The sequence below is a fragment of the Acinonyx jubatus genome, chromosome A1 (genome assembly GCF_027475565.1).
Source record: "Acinonyx jubatus isolate Ajub_Pintada_27869175 chromosome A1, VMU_Ajub_asm_v1.0, whole genome shotgun sequence".
Lineage (NCBI taxonomy): Eukaryota > Metazoa > Chordata > Mammalia > Carnivora > Felidae > Acinonyx > Acinonyx jubatus.
The window spans coordinates 123673396-123688586 of NC_069380.1; the positions used below are offsets into that span (position 1 = coordinate 123673396).

Genomic DNA, 15191 nt, shown 5'->3' on the forward strand with positions numbered 1-15191 from the left:
GGGGACAAGTCACCATTAGTTTAAGAGTAATATAGGCCATCAAGCATTCAGTGATACCTACTAGGTGAAGGGTCCTGGGATATACAAAGAATAAAACATGGTTCCTCATAAAATGCTCACAGTGAGAATATAAAGCTTGCCTAGTATCATGACTTGGTTTGCACTGGAGGGGTGAATTTATTTTTTAATGTAACACTGACATTTTAAAACATAGAAAAACCATGTTATCTTTTTTCTTACTAAAATTTTTTTTAGATTTATAAATGGCTAATTTCATTTCTGACATGCTTACAAAATGCTTTTGAGTTCTATACCAGAAAACAACTTTGTAGCAGTATTGCCTTTACCTTTGCGTAAGCATCTCATCAAAATTGAGTTACACAACAGCCTGTGTATCTCTCGAAAGTGAATGTCAACTAATGTATTAAACGTAGAAAAACGTGAGCACTCCTGGTCTAGAACCATGAATTCAGTCCCCTAGTACACAATTTTGCCAGAGAATCCACAGAGACACAGAAATAGACGGTGAGGATTAAAGAACGCCTACCTGGATGGGAAATGGTAAACAGTGCTATGTACCAGGGGCTAGTTTAAATTCAAAGCGTAGGGGCGCCTGGGTGGCTCAGTCGGTTGAGTGACCGACTTCGGCTCAGGTCATGATCTCATGGTTTGTGAGTTCGAACCCTACATCGGGCTTTGTGCTGACAGCTCAGAGCCTGGAGCCTGCTTCAGATTCTGTGTCTCCCTCTCTCTCTGCCCCTCCCCCACTCATGCTCTGTCTCTGTCTCAGAAATAAACATAAAAAAATTTAAAAATAAATAAATTCAAAGTGTACATAATGAAATAGGTAACTTACAGATACCCTGAGGCCTTTGAGAAGTCAGAGAAGCTGCAGGCTCAAAGCCTATCATTGATGAAAATTATGGCCAAGAAAGATAAAGTCTACAAGTCAGGAGAGATTATTCTGCTCCCACAAGGCTCTCCTCTCTCCCCTAAAAGCCTTAAGTACTTTGTAGCTCTCACATGGTACTTGGCCACATGCTTGGCTGGATTGAAAACATCTGTACTTGTCCCCACCTGAAGGCACTACTGTGTTGTGTCCACCACAGACCCCTGAACATTTATGCTCTGTGGCATCTGTGCAAGAAGGAATGTGATTTTAGAAAAGTAACCAAAGCAGAGGAGTCAAGAGCGTTTGCTTTCATTTTATCCTCTTTGTGTCCTTGTACAAAATCTGGACCCTATGTGCTATCTGATCACTACATATTAAGAATGGACTAGGGGCGCCTGGGTGGCTCAGTCAGTTGAACATCTGATTCTTGATGTCGGCTCAGGTCATGACCTTGCAGTTTGTGGGATCAAGCCCCACATCAGGCTCCCCACTGGCAGTGCGGAGCCTGCTTGGGATTCTCTCTCCCTCCCTCTCTCCCTGCCCTCCCCTCCGCAACACCCCCTTCTCTCTCTCTCTCAAAAAAAAAAAAAAAAAAAAAAAAGAACTAGATAAAGCTCTGCTCAGAGGAAATGAAATATGCGAACAAATTTGTGAAATTAGACTAAGAGATCTTCAGCTTGAAAGATGAAGGTTTTGAAAAGATATTTCTACGAGGCTACTAAACTATGTATACTAGGATAAGAAAGACTAGTTTACCATAAATACATTGTCAAATAACAACACAATTAATAGACATCACGTCTTCCTAAAAGACATACTTACCTAGAACAGTGTTTGAAACAAAACAGACATTCAACAAATATTTCCTGAATTACATTGAAAGTATAAGCTAGCCTCATTTTGGGATGGCTGTTTTATTCCATATGGAAATTTGTTATAGAGGATTTAAAGAAAAAGTATTTTATCTGCCATTTGTCACTATCAAATATCTTATTTACTGCCTCAAAAAACCAACCGAACAGTGGTTAAATATCTACCCATGTCCCATGAGTTATAGCTTATGATTCATTAAACAAAAATCTAATTGTGGCAAATACTCACACGAACCAAGAAAAAAAAAAGATTTCCAGATGTTTATTTCTGGAACTGTACACCAGGTATTAAAGTACAACAAATACAAAATAATGCTCAAAAAAATCAGTGTTTATGTACAAATATTAAAATCAATGCAACAATAGCAACTTCCTCTTGAACATCTGATACTAAAACTTGTTGTGATTGTCACTAATTAATCTCATATTCACAGGATACTTATTTCAAACTGGGACAATTGGAATCACTGGTCATCTAAGAGGAATTTTAATATCTACCATATTTAACAATAAAACTAATAGTTTCCTCCTTTTAGTGAAAAAATTAAGAACTTTTTAAAAAACATAGTAATGTCAATATTTTTATAAATTATTTCAATTTCCATTTGTAGACAATGTGCTTTGAAACTCTGGGCAAACAATCTCCTTGGTGGTCAGGTTTATTCATTAGTTTACATTCAAAGTTGAAATATTCACTAGAGACTTTGGTTAAATTAAATAGTATCACTATGCTCTATTAAATCTGACGTTCTCAAATATTTATGACCCTCAATTTTAAAAATTAAAAAGGAAACAATTGCACAATTCTTTGACCTAATTGTACACACTTTAGTATTGTTTAAACAGTATTCTACATCCTTCAAGTAAATTCAGCAGTTGACCGTGACAAGAGGAAAACTAAACATTTAAAATGCTAGCATGGAAAAGATGACGTACGACTAACAAAAGTATTGCTATAATCACAGCACCAGTTACACTCCTAAATGGATCCGTTGTCCTCTTCAAATTCCCTGTACATAAAAGATACATCAGCCAACAATGCAACTGCTCACCATGGATTTTTGGTTTGTTCATAAGAAAATAATGCGGCAAAAGAAAACAAAAGAATTTATCACAGTTTGTTATAAGAATTGTGCTTCACACTTGATAATAAAGGCATTATTGTTTCTTCATAAAATTGCAAATCAGTTATTTCATGCTCTCAAACGCAATTCTTCTAATAAACAGTAACAAATTCTCTGTTAAGATGCTTAACTGGAGGAAACAAAACCCAGTAAATCCAGCTTTTAAAAGAAAATTCAATAAATAGCTATTTTACATGGATAAAGTCATAGTGGTACAATTTATGAATGTCACATCAAGCATGCACAAAAATGGTATTATACATGGCGGAAGCAGTCAGAAAATATTGAATTAGATCTAAAAAGATATGAAGAATTTACATATATATACAAAAATCTTGCAAATTATTGCCTCATTTTAACAAGGAATTAAAAGTAAACGTTGCCAGCTAGTTAGCACTCTCTAAGAGGCTAAAATCAGATTGACATTTAAAAATCTATTAAACTAGCTGGAATTTATTTTTCTCTCATATCATTTTCTGGATTTTGGTCAAAAATCTTTATTTAAATAACTAAAGTGTCCATTCAACTTGCTGATAATCAAAACTTTAGATAAGAAACACTGTTTCCATCTTATATCAAGATCCCAGCAATGCATAGATAAACTGACTATGTTACTGCATCAGCTACTGAGAATGGGCATGTTCATTTAAGTGCAACTGGTATTAGCATTCAGTCATCTTTGTGTAAATTATTTTATACAAACCAGCCACTGTAAACCCAGAGTGAAAATTAAAGTTATAACAATGGAAGATTATGGCCAGTATCTTACTAAATTATAAAAGGTATACTGATTTTTAACAAAAGAAATAAGGTTCAAAGTTTAGCACAACACCACAGCAATAAGAAGCTGATAACTTGGATAAAAATATCTGAAAGCAACATAGAGCCCAGGCTACCCATTATTTACTGTGTGCATACAGGAATGCTAGACTTTAGATGTATAAATTAGAGACTGATTTTAAGTTATTAATTTAACTACTTTTGTCCACTGTGCTAAACTAAATTTTATAGTAAATATGCTACTGCGTAAACACTTCAAAGCAATCTTCATTAAAATGCTGCAAACAAAAATAAGAATACACATCATCCAAAACTAAGGATGTCATTGCAGTTCACAGTTTGTATAATAAATACCCTCCCTTTCCATCACTACTAAGGTCACTACAACCTATCTACTCATCAGCACAACCTTGAAGCGACTTATACTTACAAATATCAGCAATGCAGCCAAACATTTAAGTTTTTTGCAAAGCACGACAACTAGCAGAAATTGAAAATTTCAACTAAGATGGTGCAAAAAAAAAAAAAAAAAAGCAAAATTCCATTGTAACTGAACTATAAAAGCAAAGCTTATTACATCCTAATACTGTACTGTGTATCATGTGAATTCACCTTTTAACTTAAAGATGCGTATCTATAGAGCAAAAATGGCCAAAGTTTATGACAATGGCTTCTCATTCACAATGTCTGGAATACAAATAAAACTGAGTGTGAGATGCATCTGAACGTCTATCACTTTTTAAAACTTAAAGTGGTAAAGTACCATTCTATGTCAATAGACAGAAACTCACATTTTTCTTGCCAACTGTTCAAGCTAAACAAAAAAAGTTTAAATATACTTCAAGGTTCTACTGCATTAAGTGTAAAATCTAGAAGTCCCTCCAAAATATGAACACTTTGAACTGCAGTGCTACAAACAACATAAGAAGTGTCCCAAATGTAAACCATTGAGTGGCAACATCCTAGGCTCTGTAGACTGTGTCCTGCAAGTCAGTTGCCTCAGGATAAACTAAATTATCAATACCAGTATGATTTTTAGAATTATAATCTTGACAATGGTGGACAAAACCCCATCTAAATACCACATCTTAAAAAGCCAAATTTTCAGCCAATCAATGAAGGTACACAGAACTCTTCCCACAGTAAAATGACAGATTCTGTGTAAGGTAGCCCTGGTCTAGAATTTTGAAACAGGATCCAAGCAAGTGTCTTCATAATTTGCACGCAGTTCCTCGTGCTGGCTTCCATAAAGATGGACTTGCTGTTTTGTAAACTGAAGTGCTCTAGTTGAATAACATGAGAGAAGTTTCCATTTTAAAAAAATCCTTGCATGTTTGTGCAGTTTAAAGAAACCTACCCCTGCTTTTATTTAATTAAGAAAATAAAACCAAAAAATGCTACATTGAGCAGGGATTGGGATCGGTACCTGTAAACATTGTTATTCCACTGCATCCATTACGGCAAAAGGAATTTACACGAAAAGAAGCCACTCCATTCAGTTCAGAACATCTGTGCTGGTTTTGAGCCGGTGGCCTCTGTCTACAGGTTTTAAAATTGGGAGTGAGGGCAGTGGGGAACAGAAAAGAATAGAAAAAAAGGGAGTGGAGAAGAGGTACTGGGGGATGAGGAAGAGATAAGCAGAGCTTAAAGCTGCACCACAGAGTTCAATCTTAGTTCCCAACTCTGCTGATCATAGTTCATTTCCACATTTATGGATTGAAAAATGAAAATACTCTTGATAAATCAAGATATAGTTCTATACATACTGACATCACTGATGTCATAGTGAAAAAGGTTCAAACTTCCAGTGAAAGACTAAGCAAACCTGATCCTTTCCTCAAGTTTACTGGTTCTGCACACCCACTGTTTCTGGGCTCCTCACTCGTGTCACTCAGAGTGAAGGGCGGCATGCTGATGTAGAGCATGGGCACTGATGAAGCCATTGGTCTCACTGGCAGACAGACTGCCAAAGTCAGCCACAGAGACAGCCATTTTGGCACTGGTGATGTGATGTGTGTGATTTTCAAAGTCCACACCCAAATTATTTACAGAAACCTCATTCATAAAGGATTCAGGAACAGCAATGCCCATTTTCAATCTCTTTGCTGGTCTTTCTGACTCTTCACTGCACATGTTCATGGGGTTTAGCTCCGAGTGATAAAATCCAGTCTCAAATAAATTAAAACAATCACTTTCCCCGTTGCTAGGCAAGGTGAGTAACTCTTCCGTTACGACAGGCACATGATTTACTTGTCCACGGGGTGTGTTGCCCAATGGAGGAAAGCTATCATCCAAACAATTAACATCCGTGGGGTTGCAGACGGTTGCTACGCTGTTGGTCAAAGCTAAAAAGAAATGGAAAATGGTTTAAGTAAGTTGTCCTGTGTCATGAAACAAAGAAGACACAATTTTGCCCTAAGCTGAAGAACACAAAAAGATGCTCATTTTACCTGTCAAGTCACTGGCAGTGAAGGAGTTGAGAATGTTCAGCTGTTGATCAGGAAGAGGCTCAGGTCGATTAGAAGTTAAGGCTGAAGAATTTACTGTCCCTCCCAGAGCTTCTGTTTCATCTACCAAACGATCCATATAGTCCCTGAAAAACATACCCCAATAATTTCATGACTGCATATCAGAGTTAAAACAAAAGTCTCTAAAGCCCACGGTACTTACGTAACTCCAGGGTGATGGTTATATCGTTTCTTTCCAAATCTTGTCTGTTGAGCAAAGTAATCATAACGTTCAGATTTCTTCCACATATAGTAGAATGCTACACATTCAGCAACTGTTCTAGTTCTCACCTAACAAAAGAAAGTTGAATTTTTCAGTAGAAACCAACAAACCCAATCCATTTTTTAGTAATTTTTTTAATACAACTATAGCTTTAATCCATGGGTCTTATTTTCTATCTCCCGAATTATGAAATTCTGAACATTTTATTAGAAAAAAATGTCTTTATATTTATACTATTTAATAATAAGGATACCTTCAAAAGGCCAAGGTTTGTTATTTCAATCAGAATGTATTAGTTTATAAAATAAATGTGTACCCAGAAATGATGCTGAAAATCCTAAAACACTGGCAACCTTTACTTTTTTCCTCACTGAACACTCATTGTGATTCTGACTGCAGCAGGAGTCCTTAACCCTGAGGGGTCCATGAATGGGATTAATGGGCATCTATTAAATCCGAAAATTATATGTAGGTACACTTTTCTGGGGTAAAGGGCTGCAGCTTCATCAGATTATCAAAGGGTTCCATAATGCAAAAGAGATTAAAAACTCTTAGAAAAGGGATCAGCACTCTACTGCATCTGCAATTTAAAATGATTTTCTAGCTAAAGGCAGGGTGTTTTCCTTCAACGTGGGTTTGGTTCACAGCTACAGGACTTAGGTAACAACAACAACAAAAACAATAAAATTTGAGCCTCACCAACGTGTCTCCACATCCAGACTAGAGCTGTTCAAACTATATGCAGCTAAAGGTATGAGTTCAAACATACAGACAAAATTCTGTGTCCTTCTCTAATAAATACTTTCTCCACTGCTTAATCAGTATCCTATGAGGAACTTTTAGCATCTCTATCCTGATTACTGATCATGACATAAGTGCATAACATAAGGAACAAGCTTTCTTTTTTTTTTTTAATATATGAAGTTTATTGTCAAATTGGTTTCCAGGGAACAAGCTTTCTAAGCCAAGAAATAAAGTGTACATTTCAATAAACATCATTAACTAGAAGTCTTTGTGGTGAACATAGGCTTCTTGGGAACAGAGAACTTTCCTGTCTTATTCACTGATGTATTCCTAGTGCTTAAAACAACGTCCAGTAAATTGTAGAACTTCATTATTTATGGAATAAACGAATAAATTTCCTAAGTCACTGTAAAACTTATGTTTTATTTTGACTTCAACAACCCAGCCTTATTTAAAAAAGTTTTATCTATTCACTAAATACTTCATCTCATCTTTGAGAAAACATAAGATTTTCATACATACAAAAAGGCATTAAACAATTCAACATCATACTGGAATATCTAGCAAAAGCAATAAGAAAAATAAAAGGTATACACATTGAGAAGAAATAAAACTGTCTCTGTTTACAGATGACATGACCATACAAAGAAAAATCCAAAGAATCCACAAAAAACTCATGGAACTAATAAACGATTATAGCAAGATTGTAGCATACACAGTTAACACACAAAAGTCAATTGCTTGCCTATATACCAGCAATGAACAAATGATATTTGAAATTTAAAAACACAACATTTACATTAGCACACCCAAAATGAAATATTTAGGTATAAATCTAACAAAATACATGCAAGACCTATGTAAGGAACATTATAATATGATTAAAGAAATGAGAGATATAAATAAATGGAGTGATATCCCACATTCATGGATAAGAAGACTCATTACTGTTAAGATGTCAGCTCTTCCCAACTTAACCTATAGATTCAGTGCAATTCTAATCAAAGTCCCAGCAAGTTATTTGGTAAATACTGACAAACTAATTCTAAAGTTTATATGGGAAGGGCAAAACAATACAAAACAAAAACAGAATAACCAACATAATACTGAAAGAAAACAAAGCTGGAGGACTGATAGTACCCAACTTCAAGCTTACTATAAAGCTACAGGAGTCAAGACAGTGTGATACTAGTGAAAAAACAGATACCCACATTAATGCAACAGAATAGAGAGCCCAGAAAAAGACACACAAATGCAGTCAACTAATCCTTAACAAAGAGTAAAGGCAACACAATGAAGTCATCTTCTAAACAAATGGTGCTAGAACAACTGAATAGCCACATGTAAAAACAAATAAAAAAACAAGGAAGAAAGGAAGAAAAGACACAGTTCTTAAAAACTTTCACAATAATTAACTAAAAATGGAATACAGATGTAAATGTGTAATGTGCACAACTATAAAGCTCCTAGAACATAACATAGGAGAAAATCTAGACGACTTTGGGGATGACATGACTTCTAAGATGTAATACTAACAACATGATCTATAAAAGAAAATTTGTTAGGTTGAAGTTCATTAAAATTAAACACTTCTACTTTGCAAAAGAGAATGAAAAGACAGCCAAAGACTGGGAGAAAATATATGTAAAACACCTATGTGATAAAGGACTGTTATTGGAATTATGTAAAGATCACTTACAACTCAATGATAAGACAACAAACCACTCAGTTAAAAAATAAGCTAAAAAAAAAAAAAAAAAAGGCTAAACACCTTAACAGAAGACACCTCCTTACAAAAAAGAAATACAGATGGCAAATAAGCAAATGAAAAGATGCTCCACATCATATGTCATCAGAAAAATGCAGAAAACAAGATACATTACACACCTATTACAACACCCAAAATCTAAAACACTGACATCAACAAATGCTGGCAAGGATGTGGAGCAACAGGAACTCTCATTGCTGGTGGGAATACAAAATGGTAAAGCCAATTTAGCAGACATTTGGAAGGTTTTCTACAAAACCAAACATACTCTTACCATATAATCCCACTCACTGGCATTTAGCCAAAGAAGTCAAAAACCTTCAACCAGATGTTTATAGCAGCTTATAACTATCAAAACTTGGATGCAACCAAGATGTGCTCCAATAGGTGAATGGATAAGATGGTATATCCATACAATGGGATAGAAAGAAATGTGATAAAAAGAAATGCACTTTCAAGCCATGAAAAAAAATAGAGAAACCCTTAAATGCGTTATTACTATGTCAAAGAAGCCAATCTGAAAAGGCTACATACTATATGATTCCGACCATATGACATTCTGAAATGGCAAAAGTATACAGACAGTAAAAAGCCAGGTGTTAGGAGTAGGGCTGCAGGGAGGGAAAGAATAGGGTGGAAGAGGTTAGACTACACGGATTTTTAGGGCTGGGAAACTATGCTGTATGACACTATAATGGTGGATATCATTATACATGTAATGGTACATGTCATTACACATTTGTCAGAACCCATACAACACAAAAAGTGAACCCAAATGTAAACCATGGACTTCAGTTAATAATAATATATCAATATTCATTCATTAATTATAACATATATCACACTAATGTAAGATATTAATAATAATGGAAGCTGTGTATGTGGGGGTAAGGGGATACACGGGAACCCTGTGTACTTTCTGATCAATTTTTCTGTAAACCAAAATGCCCGAGAAAACAAAGTCTATTAATGAAAAAGGCAGAAAATATTGACCTACCCATCTAAACACTTCAGAATCTTATGTTCCTTTAGGATAAAGAGAGATAATAATAAACAAAGCATACTTTAATGAAAATTATTACAAACTACTAGAATATACACACACATACACTTTTTTAAAAGTACTTTATTTTTTAGAGCAGTTTTCAGTTCACAGCTGATTTGAGCAGAAAGTCCAAGTTCCCATATACATCTCCTGCTCCCAAACATGCATAATTCCCTTCACTATCAATTCCCCACCTCAGTGGCACTTGATACAATCAATGAATCTATACCAGCACGGGTTTATTACCCAAAATCATTTACATTAGGGTTCACTCAGTCATTACTTATTACATAGGTATTGAAAAATATATAATGACATACATCTATCGAGTATAACATGATACAAAATAATTTCACTGCCTTAAAAATCCTCTGTACTGCACCTATTCATCCCTCCCTCCACGAAAAATTTTGAAACCACTAATCTATTTATTGCCCTCATAGTTTTACCTTTTCCAGAATGTCATATAATTGAGATCATACAGTATATAGTCTTTCCAGATTGGTTTCTTTGCCTTAGCAATACACGTTTAAAGGTCCCCCCATGTCTTTGTGGCTTGATAGCTCATTCTTTTTTAGCACTGAATAATATTCCATGGAATGGATCTGTCAGTGTATTTATCCATCTTCCTCTCAAAGTGTGTTAATTCATCTATTCAAAGGACATCTTAATTATGTCCAAGTTCTGGCAATTATGACTAAAGCTGCTATTAATATTTGTGTGGAGGTTTCTGTGTGGACTTAAGTTTTCAACTCCTTCAGGTAAAGACCATGGAGTACAATTGCTGGATCATATGGGAAGAGTATGGTTAGCTTTGTAAAAAAACACCAAACTGTCTTTCAAGAAACTGTCAACTGTCTTTTTAAGGTGGCCATACTATTTTACACTCTCATCAGTAATGAATGAGAATTCCTGTTGCTCCACAACCTCCCCAGCATTTCATGCTGTGGTAACATTTATAGTTGCTTTTAGTAACCAATGTTTCTTCTTTCAACAACTGCAGTTCTGGCCACTAAAGGGAAACATTTCTGAGGCCACAAACCTCTGAATAGCTTAGAAAGAAATCAAAGTCAAGGAAAATGGTAAAAGACTAAGACTACCTGGAAAATATAGTAAATCCATTTTCTTTTCTGTTTTAATGTTTATTTTTGAGAGAGAGAGAGAGAGAGAGAGACAGAGTGCAAGCGGGGGAGGGGCAGAGAGAGGGAGACACAGAATCTGAAGCAGGCTCCAGGCTCTGAGCTGTCAGCACAGAGTCCGACGCAGGGCTCAAACTCATGAATCACGAGATCATGACCTGAGCCAAAGGCACACACTTAACGGGAATGAGCCACCCAGGCATCCCAAGTGAATCCATATTCTATGAATATGACAACTATATGTGTCAAAAGATAGATGAGTACACTATCAGCATTCCCAGGAGTAGGTGTTGGCAAATCCCAGTCATGTTTAGAGTAATATGAGAAATGTTAATGTCAGGAGAGCATTAACAAGTTCTTCCTTTCTTTTGTCCTAAGTGACTTAAAACTTATTTGTTTATATTCATTGTAATTACTAAGCAATCTGTACTAATCTGCCTAATTTACCTTATTCTTCTGTATAAGATGAAAATCTTTTCCAAAAAGCATGAGTGCATGTTCAAAGCTCCGGCATTCTTCTTCTGTCCATGCAGTCATTCCTTCTAAAGAAATGTTAAAAAAAAAAAAAAAAAAAAAAAAAAAAAAAAGATGTATTCATTGACCTCACATCTTTCATGTGAATTGCTAGTTTACTTTCAGTATGTTTCCCCCTATAAAAGGCCATTAACTAACTCCTTTCCTCTCCCTCTCCCTGTACCTCCCTCCCTCCCTCCCTCCCTCCCTCCCTCCCTCCCTCCCTCTCTCTCTCTCTCTCACACACACACACACACACACACACACACACACACACACACATACACACAGTTCTGTAATCCAATGATTTCAGTTAGGATTACCTAAAGTATACACATTATAAATATTACTTAAAAATCTACAATACCAAAATATAAAAACTAGGTTTTTTTTCTCTGCATGAAAGGATAAGGATGTAATTTTTTTAACTTATGCTCATTGTTTTTCTAATTTTTTTTAAACTATAAGCATGTATTTTTTTTTAATTAGAAAAAAAGGTTATTTCCTTTATGGGAAAAAAAGTTCCTTATTTTGCTATTATATCAAAACCATAGTGCTTTAAGTAGAGACCATGAGTAATCAATATACATTTATTTAAAGTCTTTTTGCACAGTGCTACACTCTGGAAATCTAACAGGAATAAGAAACAGCCCATGTTCTCAAAACACTAAATCCCATTCAACTTCCCAGAAGACACTAACAATAAACTCAAATCTATTTGGGGCAGAAAAGACTTGGGAGTTTTTTCCTCAAAGACATGGGAGACTACATCCCCATGAAGAATAGTCCACCATAAAGATAAAACATAGTTTGAACTCAAGAAAAAAACCCAGTATTTAGTTCTCAACATTAGGAGAGCTTAAAATAAGTTTTTTAAAAAAACAACTTTTATAAGGAAACATTCCAAAAGACTGTCTCAACCGACAAGTTTAAACATACTCTTTTCAGCTTTTCTGTTTTTGCCAAGCCATTTATATAATATTAGAGTATTATTTCTTTACCTACTTACTTAATGAAAGCCATGGTGCATGCAATTCACTTATATAATCACAAAACTACTGAAATTAAAGTTAACCATTTTCCTTGACACACACAAAGCAAAACCTAAGCGCTGTAAAAATTTTATTACATGATTACTAAAAACACCCTTCTTGCAATAAATTCAATGGAATATTTTATACATGTTTCTTTTTTATCTTTAATCTCCTTTCCATTTCCTGTTTGGTTTAAAAAAACAACTTTTTGTTCAGTGAAATCATAAAAATCATTCTTTTTAATTACTTTGGATATATTGTCATCTCTGGGGTCTGCTTTGTTCTGTAACTATTTCTTCAAGAAAGTAGAGGTGACAGGGGGGTAACTAATGTGTATTTGAAAAATCTCTGGTACGTCTAAAAATAGAGGGCAAGAAAAGGAAATAATTATTCGCTATGAAGATGAACACCGATCTTACAAAAGTGTTACAGGACTGCCCCATCCTTTATAATACTTTGCTTATTCTACTCCCCAAATGAGGATCCCCTGTCATTTCCCTCTCTTGATCCCAAGCTTTGCTTACCTTGAGATGCCTTTCCATTGCAGCAGTACCTTTCAATTGCTTCCTTTATATTATGGTTACACTTGAGAAGTTCATATAATGCCTACAAGAGAAAGAAAAAAAATATTCAATAAAAATTATCAGAAATTCATACTTAATAGCATTAAAACAGACAAACAACCAGGACCAGTAACAGTCCTGACAAATACTGTCTGAAATGCTCTCTAAATATGTAAGACATTTGAGGGTATGTTTGTCCAAACATTTAGTATACATACCTACCCTGATGATAGACTCAAGTATCTCAGAAGTTTGTTCATTTTCACTCTACCCCTCAGAAGTCACCCACTGGTATCACTCTTGACTTTATTTTTTATTGTCAGGCCATCTGAGCTGGGGAAATTTCCCTATTTTAGGTGATTTTTCCAGTTGGGAAAAATCAGTATAAATATGGTCTTGTTCTTCACATCACCTACTCCCTGCCTTTTAGAGTGTCAATATAAGGAAACAGCAGCTAGCCTGGAAGAGGATGCGTATTTTAGTGACTTGGGTTTATAACAGTCTCATTGTCTACTATGAAACATATCATTTTTTAATACTGTTTAAGATTCTTCCCCTCTCTCTGCCCCTCCCCCACGTGCTCTCAAAATAAACAAATAAAACCTTAAAAAAAAAAACCAATCTAGCTGCTAAAAGAGCATCTGGTAAATCAATATCCATTTCTAATTTAAAAAAGACAGGGGCACTTGGGTGGCTCAGCTGGTTAAGCGTCCAACTTCAGCTCAGGTCATGATCTCATGGTCTGTGAGTTCAAGCCCCGTGTCGGGCTCTGTGCTGACAGCTTGCAGCCTGGAGCCTGCTTCAGATTCTGTGTCTCCCTCTCTCTGCCCCTTCCCCGCTCACGCTATGTATGTGTCTGTCTGTCTCTCTCTCTCTCTCAAAAATAAACATGAAAAGGGGCGTCTGGCTGGCTGAGTCGGTTAAGCGTCTGATTTCAGCTCAGGTCATGATCTCACAGTCTGTGAGTTTAAGCCTCACGTCAGGCTCTGTGCTGACAGATCAGAGTCTGGAGCCTGCTTCAGATTCCGTGTCTCCCCCTCTCTCTGCCCCTCCCCTGCTCATGCTCTGCCTCTCTGTGTCTCAAAAATAAACAAAAACATTTAAAAAAATTAAAAAAAAATTTAAAAAAAAACATGGAAAAAAAAAGACAAAAACTTTTTTCTTCATGTTTATTTTTGAGACAGAGAGAGAGAGACAGAGTGTGAGCAGGGGAAGGGCAGAGAGAGACAGAGACACAGAATACGAAGCAGGCTCCAGGCTCTGAGCTGTCAGCACAGAGCGCGACGCAGGGACTGAACTCACGAACTGTGATATCATGACCTGAGCCGAAGTCAGACGCATCACTGACTGAGCCACCCAGGCGCCGCAAAGACAAAAACTATTATATGTGTAAGCAGAATGTTACTACCTTACTATAATAAAGACAACCTATATCAAACCAAGCACCAATATTCTTCTTCTTTTTTTTTTAATGTTTATTTATTTTTGAGAGACAGGGAGAGAAGGAGAGAGACAGAGAGCAGGCGTGGGTGCAAAGGGTAGTTAGAGAGACAGACAGATGATCCGAAACCGGCTCTGTGCTGACAGCAGACAGCCCGACACAGGGCTTGAACTCACAAACCATGAGATCATGACCTGAGCCAGAGTCGGTCGCTTAACTGACTGAGCCACCCAGGTGCCCCACACTGGTATTATTCCTAATGTAAAAACCTTAGATGATTACTTTCCATCAAAAGCAGGCCTCAAATCACTATCACTACCAAACATCTCTGAGTTATGGCTACTTAAAGACTAGAAAGCCTGATAAAAACAACTGAAAAATTATTAGTTTCAACAGCTTGAGGAAAAAATAAATTTTTAAAAATTGGTATTTCTCTATATTAACAACATACCATTATAATAGAGATCCCATTTACAAAAGTATTAAAATCACATATTTCAAATACTGAAGAATTAAGTTAATTAGATGGATGTGATACCCAAACAA

The 15191-nt window shown here is 35.9% G+C and overlaps 1 protein-coding gene across 5 annotated transcripts in view; it reads right to left on the reverse strand.

Annotated features, from left to right (window-relative positions):
* Positions 1 to 2005: 2005 nt before the first annotated feature.
* MIER3 (MIER family member 3) overlaps positions 2006 to 15191 on the reverse strand; it is a 135758-nt gene continuing 122572 nt past the window's right edge. For 3 of the 5 annotated variants that reach the window (XM_053223137.1, XM_027041674.2, XM_053223125.1), the window contains 5 exons: positions 13166 to 13247; positions 11542 to 11636; positions 6339 to 6466; positions 6119 to 6261; positions 2006 to 6013 (listed from right to left, as the gene is read on the reverse strand). In XM_053223137.1, the coding sequence (XP_053079112.1) occupies positions 5556 to 6013; positions 6119 to 6261; positions 6339 to 6466; positions 11542 to 11636; positions 13166 to 13247 (906 nt within the window). In that variant the 3' untranslated portion in view covers positions 2006 to 5555. The remainder of the gene's footprint in view (positions 6014 to 6118; positions 6262 to 6338; positions 6467 to 11541; positions 11637 to 13165; positions 13248 to 15191) is intronic. The other 2 variants (XM_053223128.1, XM_027041681.2) reach the window with 1 other exon arrangement.